Raw genomic sequence first — 25210 nt, forward strand, 5'->3', positions numbered from 1 at the left:
TTGGCCGCAATCGGAAGTATACGTACCAGAGATGCGGGTGGGAAAGAGACTGGAGCTCCTTGCAGTTGCTGGAGTCACATCATTGTGAGGGAATTCGATGGATGGTTTGAGGATGCGTTGGGTTTCCAGCAGCAGGTGCATGCTACATACTAACGGCTTACTACTCACATACTACCGGTTGTTCTAGACGTCCACTCACTGACTACTGACTACTGACTACTGACTGACTAGTAGTCGGCCGATGGGACCATTTCTTTTCTTCCATCTTTTTCCTGCTCGCCCCCCCACTGCGGCAAAAAGCACAACAGTCCCAGGCAATATTACTTGCTCAATAATCCCCGATACCGTGAATACACGATTAATCACGGTCAACTGGAGACTTCGTAATCCTGCTGCATTTAATGGGCAATTAATCGGCGGTGGAGCCCTTTGGAAAAAAGTGGATCTGGCCGCTGTCCTCCTGGGGCTTGTTTTTCCATTACAGCACAAATTGTCACTAGTATCGAGTTTAGTTTAGTGAGTCTGCTTGCTGCTCGGGAGAGGCTTGTTTCCAGTTTTTTTTTCATGCCTGGTTTTTTATACTTTTTTTTTTTCGGGACCAGGTCTCAAGTTCCCACATTCCCGGTAGGAATGTTCGAATGAGAAGCCCGTGTTCTCCCTGTCTACCCGACTGGAGGACACACCAGGCCATGACTAGACCTGCTGGAGAGTACGGAGTAATACTATTACATATCTCTGCTTGTTAGTTCACTCATTGTTCGAATCCACCGGCTCCCGCGGAAATCTCTCCGGCCGAATGTTGGCCCTCACTCACGCCCTCCCCCCCAAAATAGATCTCAAACGAGGTGGAATACCTCCTGTTTCTTCTCCGTGGACTTAGTACCAGGTCCCGGCCGTTGCTGGTCACACCCCGTTGAGCTAATCCAAAAGCCGGCAGTTTTGAGGGTTCATCTGTCATCTGGTTTTTGAGCGATTAATTTTCCCGTAGCTAACCCTGGTCTTCCCCGGATGAGTGTCTTGCTCCTCTCATCTGCCTTCTGCATGCTCTGTATCGGTCCTAAGCTATACTCGTCTTCATCCCTGATATTGTCTCATGCCTTATTTGGCACCTCGAGGCCATTGAACCACATAAACACATACCATGGCGACTGTCACTGAGGTGCTGACAGAGCCTTTCACCGCTCAAGGGGTCACCCTCAAGTCGGGTCCGATCAAGGTCCACCAAGAGGAGTTGCCTGCCGTGGAACTTTCAGACATTCCTCTGCCGCCCCCGTCAAAAGAGCCAACCGAGGTCCTCAGTATAGACAAGCCAACCCCCGATTATCATGTTCCGCGCGACCCTCGCCTTATCAGACTGACCGGTGTTCATCCCTTCAATGTCGAGCCTCCACTCACGGCGCTGTACGACGAAGGTACTCAACGTCTTTCCTGCTGCCCTGTTCTTTTTGAACTCGGCGCAAAATTCCTTGTATTCGTAGCGATGCTCACCTGCCAATAGGCTTCTTGACCTCCCCGGAACTGTTCTATGTGAGAAATCATGGCCCGGTACCATTGGTGAAGGACGAAGATATCCCCAATTGGGAGATTAGCATTGAAGGGTAAGGAATCTCGACTTCCTCAAACATCGCGTCATCATCTGACAATGTATATGCAGCCTGGTGGAGAAGCCGCTTGTCCTCAACTTCCGGGACATTTTGCAGCAATACGATCAGATCACAGCACCAATCACTCTCGTCTGTGCGGGAAACAGACGGAAGGAGCAGAATGTGGTCAGGAAGACCAAAGGTTTCTCATGGGGTTCTGCCGGCCTGTCGACGGCTCTCTGGACTGGCCCAATGATGGCAGATATCCTACGGAGTGCGAAGCCTTTGAGGAAAGCCAAGTATGTCTGCATGGAGGGAGCTGATAAGCTGGTAAGTTACCTTATCCATCCATGCATGCAGTGCTCTGACAGTTTGCTTTCAGCCAAACGGGTATTACGGGACCTCGATCAAACTCAATTGGGCCATGGATCCCAATAGGGGAATCATGCTGGCCCACAAAATGAATGGCGAGGATCTCCGTCCTGATCACGGCCGTCCCTTGAGAGCTGTCGTACCCGGCCAGATCGGTGGCCGAAGTGTCAAATGGCTGAAGAAGCTCATTCTCACTGATGCGCCCAGTGATAACTGGTACCACATCTATGACAACCGAGTATTACCGTAAGACTTGCCTATCCGACCACAAGAGTACGTTGTCTAACTGTTATCCAGGACAATGGTTTCGCCTGAAATGTCGTCCAGTGACCCAAACTGGTGGCGCGACGACCGATATGCGATTTATGATCTTAACGTGAACTCTTCTGTTGTATACCCCGAGCATAAGGAGGTGCTGGATCTTGCGTCGGCAGGCCCGTCGTACAACGTGAAAGGATATGCCTATGCAGGAGGCGGTCGGAGGATTACGAGAGTCGAAATATCTTTAGATAAAGGCAAATGTACGACGATCATCGCGCAAATGTGTTGAGGCAGAGCTAACATGATTTTAGCCTGGCGATTGGCCAACATCTCATATGCCGAAGACAAGTATCGTGACTTTGAAGGGGACTTGTTCGGTGGTAGAGTAGACATGTCCTGGCGCGAGACTTGTTTCTGCTGGTGCTTCTGGTCGCTGGATATCGCCATTCCTGAGCTAGAGAATACAGATGCCATTCTCGTGCGAGCCATGGATGAGGCTTTGGCTCTCCAACCACGCGATATGTATTGGTCTGTTCTGGGCATGATGAACAATCCTTGGTTCCGGGTTACCATCACGAAGGAGAACGGGACTCTCAGGTTCGAGCACCCAACAGATCCTACTGGGCCCGGCGGATGGATGGAGCGCGTCAAAAAGGCCGGGGGTGATCTGGTCAATGGTTACTGGGGAGAACGACAAGCAGGAGAGGAACCGACAGAGCCTGAGCCTGAGAAGGAGATCAACATGAAGAAAGAGGGCGTGAACCGGATTATCGACCTTCAAGAATTCAAGAAGAACTCAAGCGATGAGAAGCCCTGGTTCATCGTGAACGGTGAAGTGTACGACGGCACGGCATTCCTGGAGGGTCATCCGGGAGGAGCTCAGAGTATCATCTCGTCTGCTGGCATCGACGTTTCTGAGGAATTTTTGGCAATCCGTACGTCCTAGGGACCTTCGAACAATGGAAATTAGAATGCTGACACACCCACAGATAGCGAAACAGCCAAAGCCATGATGCCCGATTACCATATCGGAACCATGGATAAGGCGTCCTTGGAAGCGCTCAAGAACGACAACGCACCACAATCGGATGAACCTCGCGCAACATTCCTTCAGTCGAAATCATGGACAAAGACAACACTTGTAAAGAGGACGGACGTGTCCTGGGACACGCGCATTTTCACTTTCCAGCTCCAACACGACAAACAAACCCTGGGTCTGCCCATTGGCCAGCATCTCATGATCAAGGTCGCCGACCCTACCAGCAAAGAAGCCATCATCCGCTCATACACCCCTATTTCCGATACCAACCAGGAAGGCACCATGGACTTGCTGGTCAAAATTTACTTCGACACGCCCACAGTCAAAGGTGGCAAGATGACCATGGCCTTAGAGAAGCTCGCGTTGGGATCAGAGATCGACTGCAAGGGTCCCACTGGTAGGTTCGAGTACCTTGGGAACGGCAAGATCTTGGTGAGCGGGAAAGAGCGCCATGTTAGTTCTTTCAAGATGATTTGCGGAGGAACTGGTATCACGCCAATCTTCCAAGTGCTACGTGCGGTGATGCAGGACAAGCAGGACCCTACGTCATGCGTGGTCCTGGATGGCAATAGACAGGAAGAGGACATCCTCTGCCGCGCCGATCTGGACGCCTATGAAGCGTTGGATAGCAAGAAGTGTAAGGTGGTACACACTTTAACCAAGGCTCCGGACAGTTGGACTGGACGCCGTGGACGTATATCAGAAGACCTGCTGAAGGAGCACGCCATTCCCGATGGCAAGAGCATGGTGCTTATCTGTGGTCCAGAGGCCATGGAAGAGTCCGCCAGGAAGATCCTTCTGGAGCAAGGATGGGCGCAGTCGGACCTTCATTTCTTCTAAGGGGAGCGCCTCCTCAGTACTGGAAATAGCCTTCGTCGCTAGTATAGGAAGACGACATTGTTAGATGTATATAAGAACGCTAATTTCACAAGAACTATGTACGGACCGTGATGTTCTTCAAGTGAAAGGATAAAATTGGCTTTGAAGTGCGCCTGCAATATGCGCGAGTCAGACGTAGGATAGTCTACTAGTGTCAGAATCGAATCGTTCGTTTACTCACGTCACTCAATTAAGACAAGTAGTCGGCCCTGCTTTACAAGGACAGCGACTGTCAACTAAATGGCGTCGCACTATAGTCACCTCATCTCCAAACGGGCCACACGAAGACAGTCGCTGGCGCTTTTCTGAATGTAAATCCTATACCCGACGTTTTTAAGAACCTTGGACACGTTCTATGCCGCGTAAGCAGCGAATAGAGGTAGAAGTTTTGTTTCACTCATCCGACGACTGACAGGTTCAACGTCGTGGCGCACACCAAGATTCCATTCAGCGGAGAGCGAGCGTAGGGAACCCTTCAAAGACATAACGAAGAGGTTTCGTACGTTCATCGTACTTTATTCTGAAACATTTCCCTGCCGCATCTGTGAATTGCACTCGAAATGACACTTGAAACAATTCGCAGTCCGAACCTATTAATGATGTCTTTCAGCATATGGTTAGTAGTATGGAGCAGACAACTTCTCCCACGGCAACAGCTTCAATTGATGCAGGAACCGCCAGATAAACCTGTCAATCATCCACAGACCATGACCATACAGTGGGCCAATAGTGGAGTCTCCCGTATTCATCGTTCTTACTCGAACACAGCCCACCAAAACCTCGTGGGAATCTCAAGTGACAACCACCAGACGACGCGTTGGCAGCGCGAGATCACGCCTCACTAAACCCGAACCAGACTAGTGCCTCTCCCCGTCCAACGCCCGGACCACCGCTTGTTCGGGAAACCGAAGCGGCAGGAATTCGCCGCGGTTCAACCAACCCGCGGACGAGAGCTCTCCCCTCCGTCCCTTCAGAAATAACATTATTTACCTTATCCACCTCTACACACAGTCTCTCTTTACGCACCAATCAATCGCCATGCCCCCGCGCAAGAAAGCCAAACTTACCCCCCAAAGCGAGAATGCCGAGCCGTCCGCAAGCACCGCTGATCAGCCAACAACCGCGGATTACGACCCAGTGACAGATCCCTGGACGGACGAGCAAGAGACCGCGTTATTGAAGGGGATTATAAAATGGAAGCCTGTCGGTACGTTGATCGCAACCCTTCTCCCCGCGCGCGCAGGGGAAACACTATCATCGGAGCAGTGTGACGCTAACGCGGCCCTCTTTCTCTTTCAAAAGGCATGCACAAGCACTTCCGTATGATCGCGATTTCGGAGTTCATGAAAAGCCAAGGCTATGCGCCCGCGCACGCAGAACACACACGGATACCGGGGATATGGAAGAAGCTGGGGACATTATACAATCTTCCGGCTTTGGATGAACGGGTGGGTTGATGCCTTCTTTCATCCATGGAGATTACGTCCTTTGGATTCTGGCTCGTGCTAACATTCATCTAATATTACGGGGTGAGCAGGAAGATTCATTGATAACAGACACCGCCGAGGACTCAAAGGAATTCTACTGCCCGTTCGAATTACCCCAGGATGAATATGGAGAATTGATGTTCGAACGGCGGCTGGCGATGGAAGGAACCGCGTCTCCTGATCCTAGTACGCATGCGGGATCGAGAAGGGGGAGCACGGTGGCTGATACGGACGGTGCGTATATAATATCTCTGCCTTGGTTGTCAACTGGTTGTTGGGGAAAGCATACTAATCGCGATCTATTCATCTCATACAGAACCTCGCTCTTCCCCCGCGCCATCACGAGGACGGAAGTCAGGTCGTGGCGGGCGTCCAGCGGGACGAGGGACGCGTTCGTCGCGTCTTCATGTCGAGGTCGAACCGCCGGCGAAGGGTTCCGGAGCTGCGGAGGAAGAAGCGGATTCTGGCGAGGAGACAGGCGCAAATGAAGAAGGCGATGAAGATGGTTCGGACGCTGCGAAGGATGATAGTGAGGTCGATGAGGAAGCGGAGGGGGGCTCGCCTACGACGCGAAGTACGCGTGCCCAGACATCGAGGACGAAGCAGAAGGGCAGAGGTACAGCAGGCACGGGAACTCGGAGGGGTCGACGGCGTCAGCCTTGATATTGATATGTGCTTTCTGCTGACGTTCGTTGGCTCTGTCTGTAACAAATACGTCGATAATGATACCTTGGGAGAAATAGGCGTTTTGGTGGGGCTTTGTTTGTATGATTACTTTTCTCTTTCTTTGTTCTACCATCCATTGTTCTTTTGCCGGACGATATACTATGCATAGTCCGTTGATCAAGCTATTTGACTTGTATCTTTCTATCTCCAACGACGACAGTTGGAGAGCAGGAAATCCGAGGTAGGAAGTAAAACAACATAGATGGCATCTAAATACATGGGAGCACATACAGTAGATCACTACATATTTGGGTCTAGAGTCATTCACAGGCTAAAAAGGAAACAATTTAGGGGAATAGTACAGGCATGTTCCAATCCCTTACAGACGCTTCATGATGGCCTCAGCATACTCGTGGGTCTTGGCGGAACCACCCAAGTCACCGGTGAGGGCCTAAAATCGCAATTGTTAGCATCGTGTCTCGCAATGGTACCGTCACTTTGATAAAATGCTAGCTTACCTTTCCTTCGGCGAGGGTGTCGAAAGTAGCCTTCTGGATACGAGTGGCGTGCTCATTCAGACCCATGTGCTGAAGCATCATGATACTGCTCAGAAGCAGAGCAGTGGGGTTGGCAAGACCCTTGCCAGCAATGTCGGGGGCGGAACCGTGGACAGCCTCGAAGATGGAGCACTCGTCACCAATGTTACCGGAGGGGGTCAGACCAAGACCACCGATCAGACCGGCGCACATGTCGGACAGAATGTCACCGTACAGGTTGGGCATGACAAGGACCTTGTCGTTGTAGGGGGTGGGGTCGGTAACGATCTTCAGGCAAGAGTTGTCCAGCAGCTCAGCATCGAACTCGACGTCGGGGAACTCCTTGGCAATGTCACGAGCAAGGTTGAGGAAGAGACCGTCGGACATCTTCATGATGGTGGCCTTGTGCACGACACGGACCTTCTTCTTGTTGATGGAACGAGCGTACTGGAAGGCGAAGCGGAGCACTCTCTCGGAGGCCTCCTTGGTGATGAGCTTGATGCTCTGGACAACACCGTCGACGACGACGTGCTCAATGCCGGAGTATTCACCCTCGGTGTTCTCACGGATCAGGACAGTGTCGACATTGTCGTAGGGGGTCTTGTAACCGGCAACGGAGCGGCAGGGACGGACGTTGGCGAAGAGGTTGAAAGTACGACGGAGGGTCAGGTTCAGAGAGACGTGTCCCTTGCCGACGGGGGTCTATGTGACAAAGCGTTTAGAGAAAGACTTATCGCAAAACAGTCTAGGAAGCATGGACATACAGCAAGAGGACCCTTGAGCGCAACGTAGTTCTTCTGGACGCTCTTGATGGCGTCGTCGGGGATGGCGGTCTTGCCGTCCTTCAGGATGGGAGTAACATCGACGGGCTCCCACTTGATAGGGGCCTGCACACAGGTAATTTAGCATCGCTGGATTGGTATACTAGAGGCGATCGGAAGTAGCGGGAGGCGTACGTTTGCGGCAGCGAAGATATCCTTCACCGACTGGGAGATCTCGGGACCGATACCGTCACCCTCGATCAGAGTAACAGTGTATTTTCCCTATCAGGACACATAATGTCAACAACGCCATTCAGAAATGATCCATCCTTCGGAAGAGCTGTTGAATAAAGGCCGTTGTCGCAGGTTGCGGCGGAAGCTACCGGACCAAAGGATGGAAGCAAAAAAATGTTTCAGGCGTTGCCCGGGACGCGACATACATCAGTATCCTTCTGACCCTTGAACTTAGCGACGCGCTCATCGGCAGCAGCGGAGTAAGTGCGGAGCTAAAAGTGCAGTTAGATCGAGATTCCTTCCAGGCCATGTTGTCGAGGAAAGCGGTCGGTAGATTACCTGCGAGAAGGGCGAGGCAATGCGAGGGGACACACGTGTTGTCCGCAAGCATTGACGGGCGGGAGCGACAAAGTTCCTGGCGGCAATCATTGTGAAAAAGTCCCCGAGATCGACGTCAAACGGTCAAGGGTGAAATAAAAAGAAGGAATTGGGGTGTGGTGAGAAGGAAGAGAGGAGAGTGAGGAAGAAAAGGGAAGAGAGGAGAGAGAGAGAGGTGGAAAAGGCGGCGGCGGGTTTGCTTGTGCGGGAACGAAGAGAGCAAGTCGCGGCGAAGAAAGGCACTTTAATCCATCCAGTGATTCTCGGCACCGCCGCTCCCGGACCGACCGAACAAAAGACAGACTTGCGAGTTACCGTCAGTCCACCGGCTCTAGTCTTGCTTCCCGTGCTTGATCTGATAACTCCCAAGCTAACCCAACGTCCCAAACGTTTCCTCCGAACTGCCTGTCCTGGCTGTGCCTATCCTTTTCTATAGTTAACACCCTAATTTGAACCCACCCCCCATCTTCCCCACCCTTGCTGCTGCGCATTTTCCTGCATGTGGCCTCCCTAATCCCTCCCCTCCGTGCTTAATCGCTCTCCCCATAATAACAACCTCCGTTATCGCCGATTTCCCAGACACCCACCCAAACCCCCCAACATGGCTGACGTCGACGTGGCCAGTTACTATAACTTGCCCTCGGCTTTCCCCGAAGAATGGCCCGCTGAGCTGGATGAAAGCGACCATTCCGAAGACGAAGCTTTAGAACGTCGTGGCTCGCGCTCGGAGAAATCCCGATACTTTGCTCTGGAGCGCAACAATAGCACGCGGAAGGGGGTCACTTTAGGCTCCTTCAAAGCGAACAATGGTCGGGAGAACCTCGTGAAGATGGATGAGCCTGATCCCCTGGGAACGGGGGACAGTGTGCTCAAGATTCTCAAAATGCGAGGCTTGTCTCTAGACGAGGAAAGCCGCCTGCGGAATCGTTTCCTGCTCTCATCGACCTCCTTCTCCCCGGCGCTCTTCCTTTCCCAAGTCCATTCCGATGCGTCGATACGGTCCCTTCTCGAAGGTCTCAACATCCTCTCTCAATCAATTGATCAGAAATCCGCGTCGCTGAAAGTCCTCGTCGAAGCGAACTTCGAACGATTCGTTCGAGCCAAAGCGACTATCGACAGTGTATATACAGAAATGAGGAATCAGGGCAAGAAAGAGGAGTATTTGAGCCCTCATGCCAACCGCCGGTCGGTTGGTCATTTGCGCAGCCTCTCGGGAAGCAAACAGAGTATAGCCACGTCGGCCCTTTCCGATGTAGGTCCCGGCAAGAACGCTCTGACGAAAGAGAGTGAATACGGCATGAAGGGTATTCGTGTTCCGTTGCTCGAGGCATCCGTCAAAGCAGAGGAGGTGTGGGGTCCGGCATTGGGAGGTCGCGAAAGAGAGCAGGTGCTCAAGTCGGTCGTCGACACTATGGAAAAACATAGAGATATCTACGAAATAGGCGGTCATCTTTCCAAGTCCATTAAGCAGAGAGACTATGACTCTGTCTTTGAGCAGTACCGGAAAGCGAGGGCCCTCTCCAAGACTGCTAGGGATATTGCCGATACCGCAACGAGCAAGGGTCAGCCATTGACGGATGAAGAGGCCCATGTTATTCTGGCTATGGGGAGAATGTGGATCGATGTTGATTCACAAATTCAAGCGTTCAAACGCGACCTGTGGAGGCGCCTCAGCGATGCGCCTACTACCTCGACCACTGTTACTGCTACAGGTCCCGTAGAAGAGCACATGGAGCTCATCGGTGCTCTCCTGGAGCTAGGGGTCGAGGACAATCCTATCTGGGTCTGGCTTCTCAGTCGCTACGACTTTTTGAAGAAGAAAATCACGGCCTTCTGTGACCGTTGCAAGGTCGAGATAGAAATTCTGAGGCGTCGACTAGCTAGTGGGGAGAAACCGACGCCTCAAACAGTGGCATCATATCTGCGGTTGGCACCACGCGACGGCGCTCTGGACACTCAAACCATGCGCGATAGCGACCAAGTGATCGAGCTCTGGGAATGTATACATACGTATCTGAGCAGACTGTTGTCCTCTGAAGGAGGTCTTCTTGGCGAGGTTTTCGATTTCTGGGAAGTAGCACAATCCTTCATCGACGGCAGCAGGCAAAAGCTTCTTCCCGCTGGGTTCGAGGGAGAAAGTCGCAAACACCATCGGCTCTCTTCCAACGATGCCCGGGAGCTGCAAAAGGGTGTCGTCGAGCTGCTCAATCTCATCCGCGAGAGCGTTCTCTCACTGTTCGCCGACCCCCCTGTGGACGATGTATCCCTCCTCACCTCGCCCGTCTCCACCGCCAGTCCCAGCAGCCCTGGGAGTCGGGGTGTGACCCCAACGGAGTCGCGATTCAAGCTTGATCCGAAGAACATGCCCTTCCCTACACCGAAGCGTGGGGAACATTGGGAAGACTATGCCTTCTGGCCACCATTTTCAAATTCTCTTAGCGGCATTCACTATCTCAGTCAGTGTCTAGTGCTCATTGGCACAGCGGCTAGCGAGATGGCCGCCTTGGAGCCTGTGATGCACAGTACTAACACCCGTGATCTTCTCAAATCCCTTGTGAGTGTAGCACGCGAACGCTCAGTACGTGTGGCATGCGCAGCTTGGGGAAAGGACGCCGAAATTTGTAAGATGCTGGAAGACTGGACTCGGGACCCGGAGAAGAGAGATCTGACCAAGATGCCTGGTCTATTTGTTGCCTTTGAGAACGCAATCATCGCGGGTATGCAGAAGATCCTCTACATTCCGGAGGCCATGGCAAGATCTGGTTCTGTAGATGTTGTGGCCCAGCCTCCTGCCAAACTACTACAGATGGTTCGCACTCAGTTTGTGTCTAGCGTCTACAAAGCTCTGAGTGGCCTGGTTGAGAATGCGGAGCATCCTACATCGTCGGAAGATGAGGATGAATGGATCGCAGCTGGCTCCACGGCGACACGAAACCAGTTTGATACATCTCCATCGCTACTCATCGCGGATGCGGTCGATTCTCGGAATAGAGTAAGTAGTTTGTCATTTTTTTTTTTTTTTTTTTTTAACACTCGGATATGCTGGTAGTTCATTGGCTAATGCGTCTATAGAATGTGCGCATCCTCTTGACTTTGTCAAACATCAAAGCATTCCAGGCCGATCTCGTCCCGCAGCTGGTTGCCAACTTTGAGAACTCATTCTCGGTCCGGTTGACCGAGGAGGCCAAGACAGTACGCGATGTGCTCAACCAGATCGACGATCGGTTGTTCCAGTCATACACTAAGCCGACCATCAATGCGTTGAACACGACAATTGTCAACAGCATCACTGCCCCCGACTGGGAACCGGCATCGTCCCGCCCGGATCAGGTCCGCCCATACGTCTACACTACCATGCTGGACCTGGTGCTGGTACACACGGAGATCACCACTACCATCCCTTCGACGTTGACGGCCGTGCCGAGCCGTTCCTCATCCGCCGCCCAGTCTTCATTACTCTCCGTCGTTCTTACGTATTTGCTGACCCAAGTGTCGACATCGCTTCTGAACGCCTTTAGTTCTCGGTCCTCGTACAGTCTGCCAGCCCTCATGCAGGCCACACTGGATACCGAGTTCATCGCGCAGACCATGTCCCAGTTTTCGACCGATGAAGCATCCGCGATACAAAGTCAGATCTATGTTGAGCTGGATCGGCGGACCACCCACGAGGCACGTGCGCGGCTTCAGTCCGAGCTGGGGGAAATGAGAGGCATCCTAAAGCGCTTGAGAGAGAGGACCAAAGGAGAGTTTGCATGCTTCAGAAAGCCGCGGAGTGGCAACGGGCACAAACCATCCGCCTAGATCGATCTTCATCTTCACGAAAGAAATCTACAAATCATCTTGACAGTAGTAGCAGCCCAATCCCTATAAAGAAGATCAAAAATCGTAGCCATTACTACCTAGTGGGTATCATATTCAAACTTTTGAACACCATCGCAATCAATATTGAAACTGCCCTGCCATCCAGCATCATCATCATCATCTTATGCCTTCCCAACCATGCGTTCCACCCGACCCAACAACACCTTACTCTCCCTCCCCAATCTCCTCTTCCCCGTCTGATCCGGCCGTTTCGCACGCGCCATCGCCTCGCGATCCTTCTGCCTGAACTCGCGCTCCTCCCTACGCTTCTCAGCCTCCTTCCTCCGCTGCTCCGCAATTTCCATCTCCCGAGCAAACGCAGAGGGCTTGGGCTTTCTCTCACGACGACCCTTCGCATTGCGCTTCTCCCCACGCTGCGGTCTAGCAGGAGTAGGCTCCGGCTCTGGCGCAGGCTGGTCTAGCATAGCCTGTCGGTCCGGGTGAAGTTCCAACGATGCCGGGGCCGGGTCCGCGCGCTTGTTATCCTCGTCTTGATTCTGGGCATCGTCGGTGTAGATAGGTCTGGATGGAGCGGCGGCAAGCTCGGCGGCGCGAACTTTGGCGTAAGCCTTTTTGACTTTGGCTTTTTGGATTAGGTCATTTTTGATTTTTTGGGCTATATTTGGGTTCTCTAGTTAGCTTTCTAGGTCTTGGATTTGAGGGAGGGGTAGGGGAAATAAAGGACTCACTCTTGCGACGGTATGTTCCATCTGGGAGGTTTGCAGGGCCAACGCTGAAACCCTTTCTCTTCTTCACGGGGGCATCGCTAGTGGTTTCCCGCTTCTCGTCGGCGGTGGTGGTATCGTCGCGGGAGCGTTTCGGGGCCATGGTTGGTCGGGCGATTTGAAGTAGTTGTCTATTGAGATCTGCTTTCTTTTTCTTGTTCCTTGTAATCGACTCCGGTCGCGGAGGGTAAGGAGCGGTGTATTGGGCAGGAATTTAATCAAGCGACAACGTGGCGGGGGTGGGATGCGTTGTTCGTTGACCTTTTAAGAGCTGCAGAAGAGAAAAAAAAAAAAGGTTTGGACGGAAGAGGCCGAGCGGGTGCAGGAACTCGAGTTAGCGGGTGATGGGCTCTTGCAGGATGTTTCCAAGCAAGCTGCGTTGTCTCCACCGGGAATGGCGGGATTTTAGTGAAATTATCTGAAAAGTTGCAGGAAATAATTCTGCAGGTGTAAGGTTACAATGGAGGGGGAGAATAGAAAATCTAGAGTTGGGCAGTGAAACTGATTTGAGGGTCGGCGATGATGGAATCGAAAGCGTTGCCTCCGCATCTTCTCTCTTTCTGTCTCGTCTTTTTTCTCCTCTTCCGCATTTCTCTCCCCCTCACGTCTACTACTAACTGCTTGCTCTTCTTTCTCTACTTGCGCCCGATTGATCCTCTAGTCGTTTCAGATACCCTGTTAAATTTCATCGCTCATTATCCCCGGTCAGTCTTGCTGTCTTATCGTCTATAGTACTAAATATATATATATCACCTCTTTTTCCCTCTGGTTCCCCACGCCCAAAAACAACTTACCCACTCGGAGCCAGTCTTCCAAAAGGCAGATCAAGTCATCGTCGACTCCACCGTGACTCTTCCTCTTCCGCCACTTCGGTTTCGGCGGATCATCGCAACCTCTGCAATCCCCTCCCTCTTGCGTTATCAGAGGTCCTCGCTGCCCGTCTCCCTGCTCTCGACTCCTGAGGTTGCGATGTTTGCCCTCGTTTCCCGTCATTCTGCCCATCCCCTCTCCCGGTGACCATGCCTATCTTCCAGGATCCGGAACACCAGCGGCTCCAGGATTCGTGGTCTGATGATCACCAGCCACGGCTTAATGGTCGACGTCAGACCATTTCCCCTTGGAAACACCCTCCTGGGGAGCCCCTGGGAAGCCACCCCCTCACGGGGCCTCACAATGTCCCATATGAGGGTCCCTCCCTGGATCTAAGCCGGCCGGGAATGCATGCAACAAATCGCGAGGAACTGATCCAGTATATCAAAAGCGCTGATGCGCCGCGATGGGCATCACATCACTCCGTATGTCCTGCCACTGTAAAACCCACTTAGTGTCTCGGATTCTTCTTTTTCTTTTCTTTGTTCTCTCTTATCTAAAACAGCAAAAGTTTCATTGTCATGTATCCGAGACGTTACTGACCCTGTCACTTGATATAGGCGGGAAACAGTCCGAACCCCACCCCCCAGACGTCCGATGTACCTTCCGCCAATATGAAAGATAAAGCACCTGCAAGTGCTGGTCCCAGCGACCAGTCTGGCTCGAGTGATCAGCACTTAGCATCGCCGGCCGATATTGAACGCCCTCGCTCAGCTTTACATTCAGGAGACTTCAGGGAAGGAAGCTCTCAAGCCCAGAGCCAGCAGCACACCCCGTCATCGTCGGTGCCTGGTCGCACCGTTAACGCACACTTTCCACTACTGAGCTCCTCACCAACCACGCCTTGGTTCAGTACTCCCGTTTTCCCTGCCTCTCTACGAGGCCAATCCTTATCCGTTCAGACGGCAGCCCCGGCAGCCCGTTCCCGGGCTCCCTCTTTCGGCTCGTTTTCTTCGAGCTATATATTGAAAGCCCCAACGAGCCCTCTTGTTCACCAAGCAAACAACACAGACCTGGATTTCTCTCCTCGACCGGAGTGTGTCGGTCACTCGAACGCCATCGACAAAGTTAGTCGTCGCCGTACCCTTCCCCCGGAAACATTTCAGCACTTGCAAGCATCTTCCCAGGGTCATGCGGAGGGGATCTACTTCCAGTCTGACGCTCACCACTCACGATGGGATACGACCACATCCAATCAGTTTCACTCCCCTCGGCGGTCCTTGACCTCAGCATACAGCCTTCAGCTTGCATCCTCGGTTCAAACTCCGATCGCGAGGGTCCGAAGGCCCTCGGTGGGCTCGGAAGTCTCTTCCAGAGCGCATGCGCCAATGGTTGGCTCATACGAAGAGTCCATCCTCCGTGGAAGAATGTCAATGAGCCCTTCCAAACCGTTGGACTTCACCGCGCAAATCGGCGTCCTCGGTAAAGGCAAATGCAAAGCCAACCTCAAATGCCCACCGCATGTGACAATCCCATTTCCGGCGGTGTTCTACAGCTACCCCACGTCAGGCAGCGGCCGCTCAATCGCGGACGATAGCCCCAGTCCTTATGTTGGCTTGATCGATCTGGACAATTTTCTTCCTCGGGACACGTCCAGTGGTAGCAGTCGACGTCGCAGGCGCCATCAGAGCCCTGCAGGAACACACAACGACTGTGTCATGGGAAATACCACAGATCCTAGGTCGACTGACCAGGAAACTTTGCGCAGGCGCGAGAAGAGGCACAGAAGGGCGGAATCGCCCAAAAGTCCACCAGGTGGTTGTTACCGAATCCCACAACACGGTCAGTTACAGATCATGATCAAGAACCCCAACAAGACAGCTGTGAAGCTGTTCCTCGTACCTTACGACCTCAGCGACATGGAACCGGGGACAAAGACGTTCATCCGACAACGAAGCTATTCGGTGGGTCCCATCATTGATATGCCTCTGAGTGCTCGAAAGAATTATGGGACCGATCGCCCCGAAGCGTCGCTGAACGCTTCTGAGGATCCCAAAGACAAGCCTACACTACGGTACTTGATCCATCTGAACATATGTTGTCCTTCTCGGGGCCGATTTTATCTTCACTCTAGCATTCGTGTTGTATTTGCCAACCGAGTTCCCGACGGTAAGGAAAAACTGCGCAATGAAATCCAATGCCCTGATCCCCGTTATACGCCTTACAAACCCTCGCGGGACTCCAGTCATACGCACGCAGCTACACAGTCCTCGACAGACCAAATACCACACAAAGCGCCCACTGGTCGAGAGCCATTATCAATGCTGAGCCCATCGGAGGCTATGACCTCACGAGAGCCCCCCTACTCTGGGAGCTCCTCTACGCGTGCTCAAGAAGACCCGTTCTCGGGTCGCACACTTGCAGGACGAGAAGGTGCCCCGCGAGGCACCTCCAGCCTCTTCAGTCCACCCGATACTTCCTCACATCCTTTCCGGCCCATCCCGTCACTGTCTCCAGGGCCCAAACTCGACTCGAGTTTTGCGGAACAGTGTAATATGGAGCGTGGGCTCTATGGTAAACTCAGTAAGGGTGAGACCGGCTATGGCGGGTATCCGTTCGCTTTCAACGGTTCGGAGGCTGGTGACAGCCTCCTGGCCAGAAAGCTTAGGGGTTTGGACGTGCACAAGCACGACTCTCCCGACCTCACAAAGGCCCGCGAATAACGCCAGCACGCTTCCGAGCCAGCATGACTTCGACCGTATCGTGATGGTAAACTTGTTATTTCTGTTTCCTCTTCTTCATTTCTTTCATACATCTCATTTAAGTGTGCATTTTCCTCCTCAAGCAGGACGACACAGCGCATCAGGACAAACCCATCGTCTTCCTCAACTAACAGCACAGTACCATATTTGAAGCGCAGATGCAGGATCATCGCATTCATTATAATGTTCAATCCTGCCGTTCCCCCAAATTAAATACGCACGGCAAGGCGCACAGGTCAACCATACAGTACGGGAACTAGCAAATATACCCACCTCAAGTCACCTTCTCTGCTCTTTACATATTCCACTATTCTAGATATCTTGAACAAGTCTTCTTTTCTCTCTCTCTCTCTCTCTTACTCCCTCTTTATCTGCTCTAGCCGATCCCTTCAAATTTTCATAACCCTCGATTGAACACTGGTCAAGCAACTGATGAGCACAGCGCGTTCAGCACTTTCACTTTGTTCTACTATTGTTTAAATATGCGGTGTCATGCGGTCTGGTAATTGTTTCAGGGTTTTGAATAATACGGAGACAATTCTGTTTCAGTCAGGGCGAAACACGAATGCCTGACTGAGTCTGCACTATGCTTGCGGGTGTTATATAACATATGTCACATACTTGTTGTAGATTTGATGTGTGGTAATTGAGATTATCTCCTCTTTCGCATCTCCCTTTACACCCAGTTATATACTATTCTGTAGTTCACCAAAAAGACAGATTACCAGTTGCAGAATCATCCCGGGGCGAAGGTGGAGCGGGGAAAGGGGAAGGACCACTTGAGGCTCTTTCTCCCTCGTTCTATACAAGTTCTTACACGTACTATTAACGGAAGACGAAAACTGAGTGTAGAATGGAATGGAAAAATAGATTTATCTACAGGAAGTGAGTGGAATAAAACACAGCACTGAAGTCCAGAAACTAGATTTCCAACTGCCGTATATTATCGCCTCGATTTTGAATGGTGGTAGTGATAGTGGTAGGTTGTTGTCGGAGGGGGAGGTCTATCCAAAGAGATTTCTACATGCACATCTGGGCATATCTAACCAGCGTGCTCGACAATCTCGTTAACGAGAACGCCGTTCTTCACGTACGTCTTGATCTGCTCAGGGATAGGACATTCCTTGGTATCCTCGTCGGTTCCCTCCTTGGGAGGAAGCATGATGTTGACTGCAGTGCACTTGCTGGAGAAGACCTCGGTGGCCAGGCTCTGCTGGCCCAGGTAGACGGTGGCACCATCGACCTGGTCCAGGAGAAGGGTGGGGACGACACCGTCTATTTGGAGGGCGAACTTGGGGGACTTGATGACGTCAAGGCTGCTGACCAGGGAGTCGACGATGATGGAGAGGCCGGTGCAGTTGTCGATGGAGATGGCGTTGGCCTTGTTGTTGATCTTGATGATGGTCTTGTTGCACCGCGAGATGAGGATGGAGTGGTTCTGCTGCGCGTTGATCTCAACGATCTCGCCGGGGTTCTCGAAGTTCTCGATGAACCATTTGTTGCCTTCCAGGTCCTTGCGCGGGGGCTTGCGGGCGCGCATGCTCTCCGGCTTGGGTTTCTTGCTCGGAGCAGGCGACTTGCCCCGAACGGCGCTGCCTGCGGAGGTTGGACTATCGGGAACCATGGAGCTGGCGCGAAGGTTCGGGTTCTTGTGCGTCATCTGCGATTTGTCGACCTTCCGGAGGCCGGCGGTGACGGATTCGCCTTGGTTCAGCTGGTCAAAGACAGCTGACATGTCTGGTGCAGCTGGGGCTGCTGCAGGCGGAGGAGGGACGCCGGGCGGCGGGGGAGGAGGGGGAGGAACACCACCAGGCACGTTCAGAGTCGGAACTGGAGGGGGTGGCGGGGGAGGAGGAGCAGCACCGCCAGCGGCAGGGCCAGAGCCACCAGCCTTGACCTGTCTGAGAGCTTCTTGGGCGTCGATTCCATCCTTGTCGTTCCAGGTCAGGCCCTTCGGGTAGTGCTTCTTCAGGTATGCAGCGAGGGACTTGTAGATCTGGTAGTAGGCCTGGATGTATTGGACGTGGGTACGGTCCCTGCAGCATGGGTCAGCTCCCATTGGGGATTATAGAGAATAGTTAGGTTGCGCACTTCTCCTTGTACTCCTTCAGGACCTTGTTTCCGTAGTATTCGACACCTCCAGCCATCTCAGTGACAAAATCGGCGGGCTTGTCCGCGAAGAACCATCCCAGGGCAACAATACCCTCCGCGACCGCACTGAAGTGGTTGAAGAGAGGAGAAGCTCTGTTCGACTCCCGAATGTTGTTGATGCTGTCCGAAGCATTGTGAAGGCCCGTCATGAGCTCCGGGGGCTGCTGCTCGGGCTTTCTAGCTTTCGTGGCCACGAGGAGGTAGGTACGCTCGGCTTCGAAGGCTTGAAGGACTACCTTGGACTGCGGGGAATTGTAAGCGACGCACTCGGCTTGACATGCGCTTCTCTTCCTACCTGTTCTCCGACCAAGCCATTGATCTTCTGGCCCAACTCCACAAAGTTCCGGACATCCTCGTTGATCAGGGTGTCGAAGTCCTGGATTTGCGGCGGGATGGGGGGCGGTGCGGGAGCCGCAGCTGCGGCTGGTTTGGGGGGCTCAGGAGTAGCTGCTTCAGGCACAGCAGGGGGAGCTATGGTCTTGGGCGAGTTGGGGTCATCCAGTGACATAGCCATATCCTCCAAGCGGGAGGTTGCGGCTTCCAACCTGTTGGCATTTCCAGCTGGTTAGAAACACATGTAATCGGGAACACATTGTGGTGGTGATGAAGGAATGTATAAAAGAATAGAAGAGAGCATAGCGCTATAGTCTCGAGCGCATCTGTTTCTTCAAGACTTACCGCTTGATAAGGGTGGTAAGATTATGCATGTGGCTTCCTGTCGCCATCTTGACGGCCCCTGTCGAAGTAAGGAGGGAGGGAGCTATTAGAGACAGTCGAAGGAAAGGAGGGCAAAGGGAGCTATTAATGGGCACGGGCTACCGTGTGCCACGATTGAGAGATAGAAGAATGGTCAGTAGCGACCTGTAGGCAAAGAAAGTAAGATGCTGAGGAGGGAGAGGATCAAGGCAGCCGTTGGAATTGCATGAGACGGCGATGCTCCTGACCCGTGCCTGAGGCCTGGAGCTCCTGATAGTGGGTCATACCGTACGGTACGCCAGCGTGGCCGTTATCCGCCCGTCTCCCATGACGTTGGTGGTATCAGCCGGTAATCCGATAAGGCCGCCATGACGGAGACTCAAGCGGCGGCTGGATTGAATCCCTCGAACCCCGCCAGAGTACAGGATCTCACCAGTCATTCTCCTTTGAAGGTAATTGAGCGCTTCCGTAACCATGTTGGAAGGCCATAGCTCTTCGGAGCACTCTAGAAACAATGTGGACTTCTGCACAATGGGCATGTTCATTCTTGGTACGCCATGATCTACCCATATGGAAGTCGAAATCGCACTATGTACTTACGGAAACCCCCTTCCCTGTGATATAGACGATATAGACTTCGATGGAACAAGACCCAATGTAAAGAACGTTCTAGGAGGCGCTGCATCATTTGCCGTCGTTGGTGCCCGCTTGGTAACCGGAAGAGAACACTCGCAGGCTGTGAGCTGGATTGTGGATGTTGGCTCCGACTTCCCTCCAGATGTTCTCGATCTGCTCAAGTCGTGGGATACCAACTGCGTATTCCGAGAGGATCAAAGTCGTTTGACCACCAGAGCCTGGAATGGTTACGGTCCAAATGAGAAGCGAGGTCGGTGTCTATTCTTATCATCTGCGACTACAACGACCACTAACCCCTGTCGCAGACTTCAAATACCTGACTCCGAAGTTGCGCTTGGAACCAGAAATGCTGTCTGATTCTCAGGTGTTCTCCAAGACTTTCCACATGGTCTGCTCCTCCTCTCGTTGTATTTCAATCGTGGAAACGATCTTGCGCAGACGGGAGGAGCTACAGCGAGCAGGCAAAGCTCCCCCAGCGAAGCACGCTGCGCAAAGACCTATTTTTGTTTGGGAACCTGTGCCGGATCTATGCACGCCAGAGGAGCAAGAGAGGTTCCTTGCTGCGAACCAAGTAGTAGACGTTGTGAGCCCCAACGAACTGGAACTCGGAATGATGTTTGGCCAGCCTGGTTGGAGCGAGGAGACCGACTATGGGAAAAACATCGTCAAGAAGATTCTTGAGTCAGGTATTGGTCCTGATGGGAACGGGCATTTGGTTATCAGAGCCGGCAAAGACGGCAGCTACTCTTACTCTAGATCCCAGAGGGTCTGGCTGCCCGCCTACCATCAGCCCAGTGCTTCAGGGGCGTCAGCGGTGATTGACCCCACTGGCGCGGGCAATTCTTTTCTGGGTGCCCTGACACAAGGCATGGTCAGTGCAGGCAGAGAACCGGCCAACCTTGTCGACTCGGTCCTCGCAGGGTCTACGGCATGGCAGGAAGCGATCCAAGCTGCTGCACAGCATAGCCAAGTCTTGACGGCCTTGATTTTCGCTACTGTGGCGGCCAGCTTCGTGGTTGAGCAGATCGGAGTGCCTCGCATGTCTACATCCAGTGATGGGAAGGAGCTTTGGAACGAGACTGAGTTCACGGAACGGGTCCGTCTGTACACACAGCGCTTGTATCGAACATTGGAAGAGTCTCCTCAGAAGCACTTTCAGATCAACTGACCGTATGGAAGAACGCCCTTCTATTGTCGTACAGCCCACAAAATTATGAAACAAAACCTGTCATGCCATAGAAAACCACCACGGGTACTCATTTTCCCACAACTACCTCTTCATTCTGTTGCCGCTCTATGACTGGTTCTGGGCGGCCAGCTGCTTTTCGTGTTCTCTAATTTCCCGGCTCCAGCTAGATAGAAGCAATATAAAGTCAATGACTGCTGCTTAGAAACACATGACACGAGATTGGCTGAGGGGACTGACTAGCGACTAGGGAAGAATCTGCCCGGCTCGGGCATCTTGTCACGGTGCTCACGGTCGGCACTGATGCTCCAGGTCACAGCGACAACTCCAAGAACAGCCGCGCCAATGATGGCAGTGTTGACCCTCCAGTTTGCGGGCTGAGCGTACCAGCCACCCGCGGGAGACCAGACTTCCTTGGGATACCTGCGGAAAGAATTCAGTCAACTTCAGATGCAATGGCAGTACCGGGTGGGAGAAGAGTCGCATACGGGATCTTGCCGCCTCCACCCATGGTGAATTGAGGGTATGTAGAGTAAACGTAGGGAAAAGACGTGGACAATGGCTCGCTGAGAAGCTCGTCGTTATTCTGGGCGGGTTGGAAGCCGAAATGGCCGTCGTTCGTCCCTCGTCCCAGACCCCGTGACGCTATATCCCTATTGGGTTTAGCGCCACCTGGCCGATTCTCACACGACCGCCAGACCCCGTGACTTTCTCCGAAGCTCGACTTTTCTCTACCGACCAAAAGTTCGTGCCGGCTCAAGTTGGATCTGCCCCCGTCTTGAACACTCCACGCCACGTCCCCGGGCGGTCATTCCTATTGAATTCGGTCTTTTTCTAATTTACGGCCTTATATCCACACAGTTGCCCAGATGAAGAGGCTGCAGCTCCAACGATGGAGCAGTTCGGTCCTTTCGGCGCAGGCCCGGACTGGTGGCCGCCTGCAGCACCGTCTCTACACTGGCATCCGGCATCAATCGACCGCTTCGCCTGCTGCGCCGGCTGCCAATGATCAATTGATCGAGGAAGACCCTCTAGCATCATCTATTCGCCCCCCTACCTCCCGACAGTCGAAGTACCAACTCCCGTCTCCCCCGGTCGAGGCCGCACGCGAGTCCGCCAAACTGGCTGCGCTGCACGCACGACTTTACCTTCCTTCACGATTACCGCTCGAGACCCTTGCTCGCTCTCTCGTGGACGCCTCGGCTGATCCGAACCCTAAATTCAACAATGAATCTTTGGCCACCCTCGGTCACGATTTGTTGACACACTACACCTCCGAATACCTCATCTGCACGTATCCCCGACTCCCCTTGACCGTTATATTCGCAGCCATGTATGCGTATGTCGGGCCAAAGACATTGGCCGCAATGGCGAGAGAATGGGGTGTGGAGTCCGCTGCTGCCCCTGGTGGAGAAGTTGACCCCGGCTACCTGCAGTTCAACAGAGTACTCCCGGGAGTTGACGTGCACTCGAAGCCTGTCACTGGCACAGCGAGACCTCACGAAGATCAGACGCATTGGCGGAAGTCCATCACGTCAAGTGTCGTCTACGACAATGAGTTCGGAGACCCGGTCAAGGGGCCCAAGGATCCCTCGGAACAGTCCAAGCAGGACGTCCAGAACACCCAGGGCGTGACTGCCGAACAGGCTAACGCAACCTTTGTGCGTGCTGTGATGGGTGCTATCTACCTACACGCAGGCCGCCCTGCTGCCAAGCGGTTCTTCGAGCAGCACTTCCTCTCTCGTCACCTCAACATCTCCGACCTGTTCAACTTCTCCCAACCCGCTCGGGACCTTGCTCGCCTGTGTGCTCGAGAGAACTTCGAGCAGCCCGTTGCCCGGATCATCAGTGAAACCGGTCGCAAGAGCAGACACCCCGTGTTTGTCGTTGGCATCTACTCTGGTCAGGATAAGTTGGGCGAGGGCGCTGGCGCCAGTCTGCTCGAGGCTCGTTCCAGGGCTGCTGTCGCCGCCCTGAAGGGATGGTACCTGTACAGTCCGCTGAACGTGCGCGTGCCTAGTTCGATGGAGGAAGAGGGAGCCGCTCCCTGGAAGCCGGTGCACGTGGACTTGGGCGAGGTGATTGTGTAGAGTGGGCATGAGAGAGATTTCAAGAAACGGCGTCACACATTATATCTGTTATAGATGTTGTCAATGCGGGATTGACAGCGATGCAACATTACATACTGCTACCCCCTCATCTATTCACCATTGCAAGGATTTGTACAATATGGGAAATTTATTTTTCTTCTGATGTTATTTCTATGTTCATGTTATCCGATTTAAAACGTTCCATTTGTATTGCATCTTTGAAGACTGGCTAGAGATGGAATTGGGATTACGCTGTTGACAGACAGTAGGTATATAGAGGTATGTACTCTATTGAAATCAATGGACCTTTGCGCACAACGGATAAGCATAGACCGGTCAAGGGCACTTAGCAGTTGCACCAAAGTACCCTTCTTGGACAAGACCCTGACGCCATTCAACCATCACCATTCCCACAACACCACCAGCCAACCCAGACTGCTCACTCCGTACAGCAAAGTAATAATACCCATTCATACCCGATCAACAATCTCATCCTCCCAGCACCCACCCGTAGTACCATCCCCTACTCCCCCCCGATCCAACCACGCTCCATACTCCTCCCAAAGCTCCAAAACCCCCATCCCAAAAAGGCCCTCCCAGAACCCATTCCCATACCCCACCCTCAACAACCGGTCATTCAGCATCCCGACCGCCCCCCGTCCAATCTTAACATCCTCCAACCAAGCCAAGAAGTACGCTGTATGCTGATATCCCTGGTCCCACTTGCTCGCTCTCTCCTTCGCCGACGCAGGGCGCTTCCAATGCGGCGGTTCTAGACCTGCCTTGAGGCGCACGAAATCCGCGATGCCCTCGATAAGGCCGCCTGGGGGTGGTGGGGTAGTAGTGGAGTCTGGGGGCGCGGTGTGCTGGTAGCAGTGGACGAGCTCGTGGGTGAGGACGCCGGTTAGTTCGGCGGTGGGATTGGGATTGCTATTGGTGGTAATGGTTCGAATGTAGGAGAGGGACAGGTGGATTTCTTTGTGGTCGTTGTCGAGCTCCGTGCCGGTTGTGTAGGCTACGCCGTCGATGGCGCGGAGGAAGAGCGTTACGGAGCGGGTTGGGGGTGGGGAGGGGGTGAATGTTGGTGTTTGTTGGTCGTGGTGAGGGTGTGAGGGGGGTGTGTAGAGGTGCTGGATTATGGTGGAGAGGGCGGTTGTGAGTGTGGAGTTTAGGTCGGGGAGGAGGGTTAGGAAAGCTTTCGAGGCTGGATGGCGAAGGTCGTTGATTTGAAGGCGGAGGGTGGGTTGGGGGATATCCTGGTCTTGAGGGAGGGGTGGTTTGGAGCTGGGTGGTGGTGGTGGTTGTTGTTGCGGTGGGAGTGGTGAGGGTGTAGCTTGGGGTGCGGACGTTGACATTGTTCAATGGGTATAGTATAACTAGTACTAGTGGTGTATGGATGATCTATAGGGTGAAGAGGGGATAGGAATGTAGTAGAAGTCGAAACAATCTAAGACGGAGGATTACTACGTCGCTTATAGCAAGGTTGAAGGCTTGAGGCATGGCGTCGTCTAGTCAGTAGCGCATGCAGCATAGCCGCCGCAGGGGTCGCGGAAGCCCGCCAATCAAGCGCAGACCAGACTATGGACAATTCATCGTGAAGAATCCGAATTAAAGTTGATCAATCGATGCTTGACGCGAGCCCCTCCACCGACCGTCAGGTTCGCTTGTTGCATCGCGCTTGCGCGCGCTGTGACACACCGAAGCTGGTCCAAGTGCCCGCCGTCTTTTTGAGTGATCCACCGCGCGGCGCGGCGATCGAGTGGAGTTGCTGCAGTCTAATTAAATCCACTTGCAGTGTGACTGGCTGTGGTATGTGATTAGTTTCAAAAGCAGGATTTAACCTATTTAATACTATTCATTGTTCTGATTCTCTAGATATTTTGGTCTCAAGGTTAGCTATAGACTCTGCGCTGTTGTACATGGCGTTTAGTAACTAGTAATTAGTAGTAGTACAGTAATCAATGATGACTCACCTTCAGTGTTTGGTTGCTCGGGCTGCGGGTGTTTACTACTAGTACTCGTCGTGATTATATATTTTCAGGGGCGAAGGAAAGAGCAAAAAGGAACACGTAGGCGCAGTTTCACGCTCGATCGCGT

At 53.0% G+C, this 25210-nt stretch overlaps 12 protein-coding genes across 12 annotated transcripts; 7 read left to right on the plus strand and 5 right to left on the minus strand.

The window, feature by feature from the left end:
• Positions 1 to 95: 95 nt before the first annotated feature.
• BDQ94DRAFT_46244 (uncharacterized protein) lies at positions 96 to 634 on the plus strand. The gene has a single exon (XM_026775840.1). The coding sequence runs from the start codon at positions 242 to 244 to the stop codon at positions 515 to 517; it is 276 nt and encodes a 91-aa protein (XP_026631648.1). The 5' UTR covers positions 96 to 241; the 3' UTR covers positions 518 to 634.
• On the plus strand, positions 635 to 4095 carry niaD (nitrate reductase NiaD; the record flags this gene model as incomplete). The annotated part of the gene is made up of 7 exons (XM_026773437.1): positions 635 to 1412; positions 1499 to 1598; positions 1655 to 1913; positions 1966 to 2201; positions 2253 to 2476; positions 2528 to 3151; positions 3206 to 4095. The coding sequence occupies exons 1-7, from the start codon at positions 1142 to 1144 to the stop codon at positions 4093 to 4095; spliced, it is 2604 nt and encodes an 867-aa protein (XP_026631649.1). The 5' UTR covers positions 635 to 1141.
• A 1077-nt stretch (positions 4096 to 5172) lies between these two features.
• On the plus strand, positions 5173 to 6284 carry BDQ94DRAFT_165741 (uncharacterized protein; the record flags this gene model as incomplete). Its single annotated transcript, XM_026770388.1, has 4 exons — positions 5173 to 5341; positions 5437 to 5582; positions 5672 to 5855; positions 5938 to 6284. 4 exons carry the CDS (start codon positions 5173 to 5175, stop codon positions 6282 to 6284), a joined length of 846 nt encoding a protein of 281 aa, XP_026631650.1.
• Positions 6285 to 6666: 382 nt separating this feature from the next.
• Positions 6667 to 8247, minus strand: BDQ94DRAFT_156504 (isocitrate dehydrogenase (NAD(+)) IDH2; the record flags this gene model as incomplete). Its single annotated transcript, XM_026768629.1, has 5 exons — positions 6667 to 6738; positions 6806 to 7525; positions 7588 to 7710; positions 7780 to 7866; positions 8158 to 8247. 5 exons carry the CDS (start codon positions 8245 to 8247, stop codon positions 6667 to 6669), a joined length of 1092 nt encoding a protein of 363 aa, XP_026631651.1.
• Positions 8248 to 8605: 358 nt separating this feature from the next.
• BDQ94DRAFT_179655 (exocyst subunit SEC5) lies at positions 8606 to 12053 on the plus strand. Its single transcript, XM_026773438.1, has 2 exons — positions 8606 to 11188; positions 11269 to 12053. The coding sequence occupies exons 1-2, from the start codon at positions 8798 to 8800 to the stop codon at positions 11995 to 11997; spliced, it is 3120 nt and encodes a 1039-aa protein (XP_026631652.1). The 5' UTR covers positions 8606 to 8797; the 3' UTR covers positions 11998 to 12053.
• A 1-nt stretch (position 12054) lies between these two features.
• BDQ94DRAFT_46295 (uncharacterized protein) lies at positions 12055 to 13196 on the minus strand. The gene is made up of 2 exons (XM_026775841.1): positions 12747 to 13196; positions 12055 to 12673 (listed from the first exon to the last, which is right to left on the minus strand). The coding sequence occupies exons 1-2, from the start codon at positions 12883 to 12885 to the stop codon at positions 12180 to 12182; spliced, it is 633 nt and encodes a 210-aa protein (XP_026631653.1). The 5' UTR covers positions 12886 to 13196; the 3' UTR covers positions 12055 to 12179.
• A 605-nt stretch (positions 13197 to 13801) lies between these two features.
• Positions 13802 to 16315, plus strand: BDQ94DRAFT_156506 (uncharacterized protein; the record flags this gene model as incomplete). Its single annotated transcript, XM_026768630.1, has 2 exons — positions 13802 to 14077; positions 14213 to 16315. The coding sequence occupies 2 exons, from the start codon at positions 13802 to 13804 to the stop codon at positions 16313 to 16315; spliced, it is 2379 nt and encodes a 792-aa protein (XP_026631654.1).
• An 800-nt stretch (positions 16316 to 17115) lies between these two features.
• capA (adenylate cyclase-binding protein) lies at positions 17116 to 19415 on the minus strand. Its single transcript, XM_026764443.1, has 4 exons — positions 19184 to 19415; positions 18801 to 19050; positions 18446 to 18747; positions 17116 to 18390 (listed from the first exon to the last, which is right to left on the minus strand). Exons 1-4 carry the CDS (start codon positions 19228 to 19230, stop codon positions 17397 to 17399), a joined length of 1593 nt encoding a protein of 530 aa, XP_026631655.1. The 5' UTR covers positions 19231 to 19415; the 3' UTR covers positions 17116 to 17396.
• A 92-nt stretch (positions 19416 to 19507) lies between these two features.
• BDQ94DRAFT_46314 (pfkB family carbohydrate kinase) lies at positions 19508 to 21158 on the plus strand. The gene is made up of 2 exons (XM_026775842.1): positions 19508 to 20087; positions 20143 to 21158. Exons 1-2 carry the CDS (start codon positions 19772 to 19774, stop codon positions 21003 to 21005), a joined length of 1179 nt encoding a protein of 392 aa, XP_026631656.1. The 5' UTR covers positions 19508 to 19771; the 3' UTR covers positions 21006 to 21158.
• A 104-nt stretch (positions 21159 to 21262) lies between these two features.
• On the minus strand, positions 21263 to 21534 carry BDQ94DRAFT_165748 (uncharacterized protein; the record flags this gene model as incomplete). The annotated part of the gene is made up of 2 exons (XM_026770389.1): positions 21263 to 21446; positions 21512 to 21534. The coding sequence occupies 2 exons, from the start codon at positions 21532 to 21534 to the stop codon at positions 21263 to 21265; spliced, it is 207 nt and encodes a 68-aa protein (XP_026631657.1).
• A 230-nt stretch (positions 21535 to 21764) lies between these two features.
• On the plus strand, positions 21765 to 23668 carry BDQ94DRAFT_134333 (mitochondrial 54S ribosomal protein mL44). Its single transcript, XM_026764444.1, has one exon. The coding sequence runs from the start codon at positions 21893 to 21895 to the stop codon at positions 23111 to 23113; it is 1221 nt and encodes a 406-aa protein (XP_026631658.1). The 5' UTR covers positions 21765 to 21892; the 3' UTR covers positions 23114 to 23668.
• On the minus strand, positions 23584 to 24613 carry BDQ94DRAFT_165750 (basic secretory family protein; the record flags this gene model as incomplete). Its single annotated transcript, XM_026770390.1, has 2 exons — positions 23584 to 24369; positions 24581 to 24613. 2 exons carry the CDS (start codon positions 24611 to 24613, stop codon positions 23584 to 23586), a joined length of 819 nt encoding a protein of 272 aa, XP_026631659.1.
• Positions 24614 to 25210: the final 597 nt, after the last annotated feature.

The sequence above is a fragment of the Aspergillus welwitschiae genome, assembly GCF_003344945.1.
Source record: "Aspergillus welwitschiae strain CBS 139.54b unplaced genomic scaffold BDQ94scaffold_2, whole genome shotgun sequence".
NCBI lineage: Eukaryota > Fungi > Ascomycota > Eurotiomycetes > Eurotiales > Aspergillaceae > Aspergillus > Aspergillus welwitschiae.

Coding starts and splice junctions, on each gene's coding strand:
- BDQ94DRAFT_46244 (XM_026775840.1), top strand. CDS start 242: ATGGGACCATTTCTTTTCTTCCATCTTTTTCCTGCTCGCCCCCCCACT.
- BDQ94DRAFT_179655 (XM_026773438.1), top strand. CDS start 8,798: ATGGCTGACGTCGACGTGGCCAGTTACTATAACTTGCCCTCGGCTTTC. Junction 11,189..11,268: donor CGGTCGATTCTCGGAATAGA/GTAAGTAGTTTG, acceptor ATGCGTCTATAG/AATGTGCGCATCCTCTTGAC.
- BDQ94DRAFT_46295 (XM_026775841.1), bottom strand. CDS start 12,885: ATGGCCCCGAAACGCTCCCGCGACGATACCACCACCGCCGACGAGAAG. Junction 12,674..12,746: donor TGGAACATACCGTCGCAAGA/GTGAGTCCTTTA, acceptor ACCCAAATATAG/CCCAAAAAATCAAAAATGAC.
- capA (XM_026764443.1), bottom strand. CDS start 19,230: ATGGCGACAGGAAGCCACATGCATAATCTTACCACCCTTATCAAGCG. Junction 19,051..19,183: donor CTTACCACCCTTATCAAGCG/GTAAGTCTTGAA, acceptor AAATGCCAACAG/GTTGGAAGCCGCAACCTCCC. Junction 18,391..18,445: donor CTGAAGGAGTACAAGGAGAA/GTGCGCAACCTA, acceptor CCCATGCTGCAG/GGACCGTACCCACGTCCAAT.
- BDQ94DRAFT_46314 (XM_026775842.1), top strand. CDS start 19,772: ATGGAAGTCGAAATCGCACTATGTACTTACGGAAACCCCCTTCCCTGT. Junction 20,088..20,142: donor CGGTCCAAATGAGAAGCGAG/GTCGGTGTCTAT, acceptor CCCCTGTCGCAG/ACTTCAAATACCTGACTCCG.
- BDQ94DRAFT_134333 (XM_026764444.1), top strand. CDS start 21,893: ATGAAGAGGCTGCAGCTCCAACGATGGAGCAGTTCGGTCCTTTCGGCG.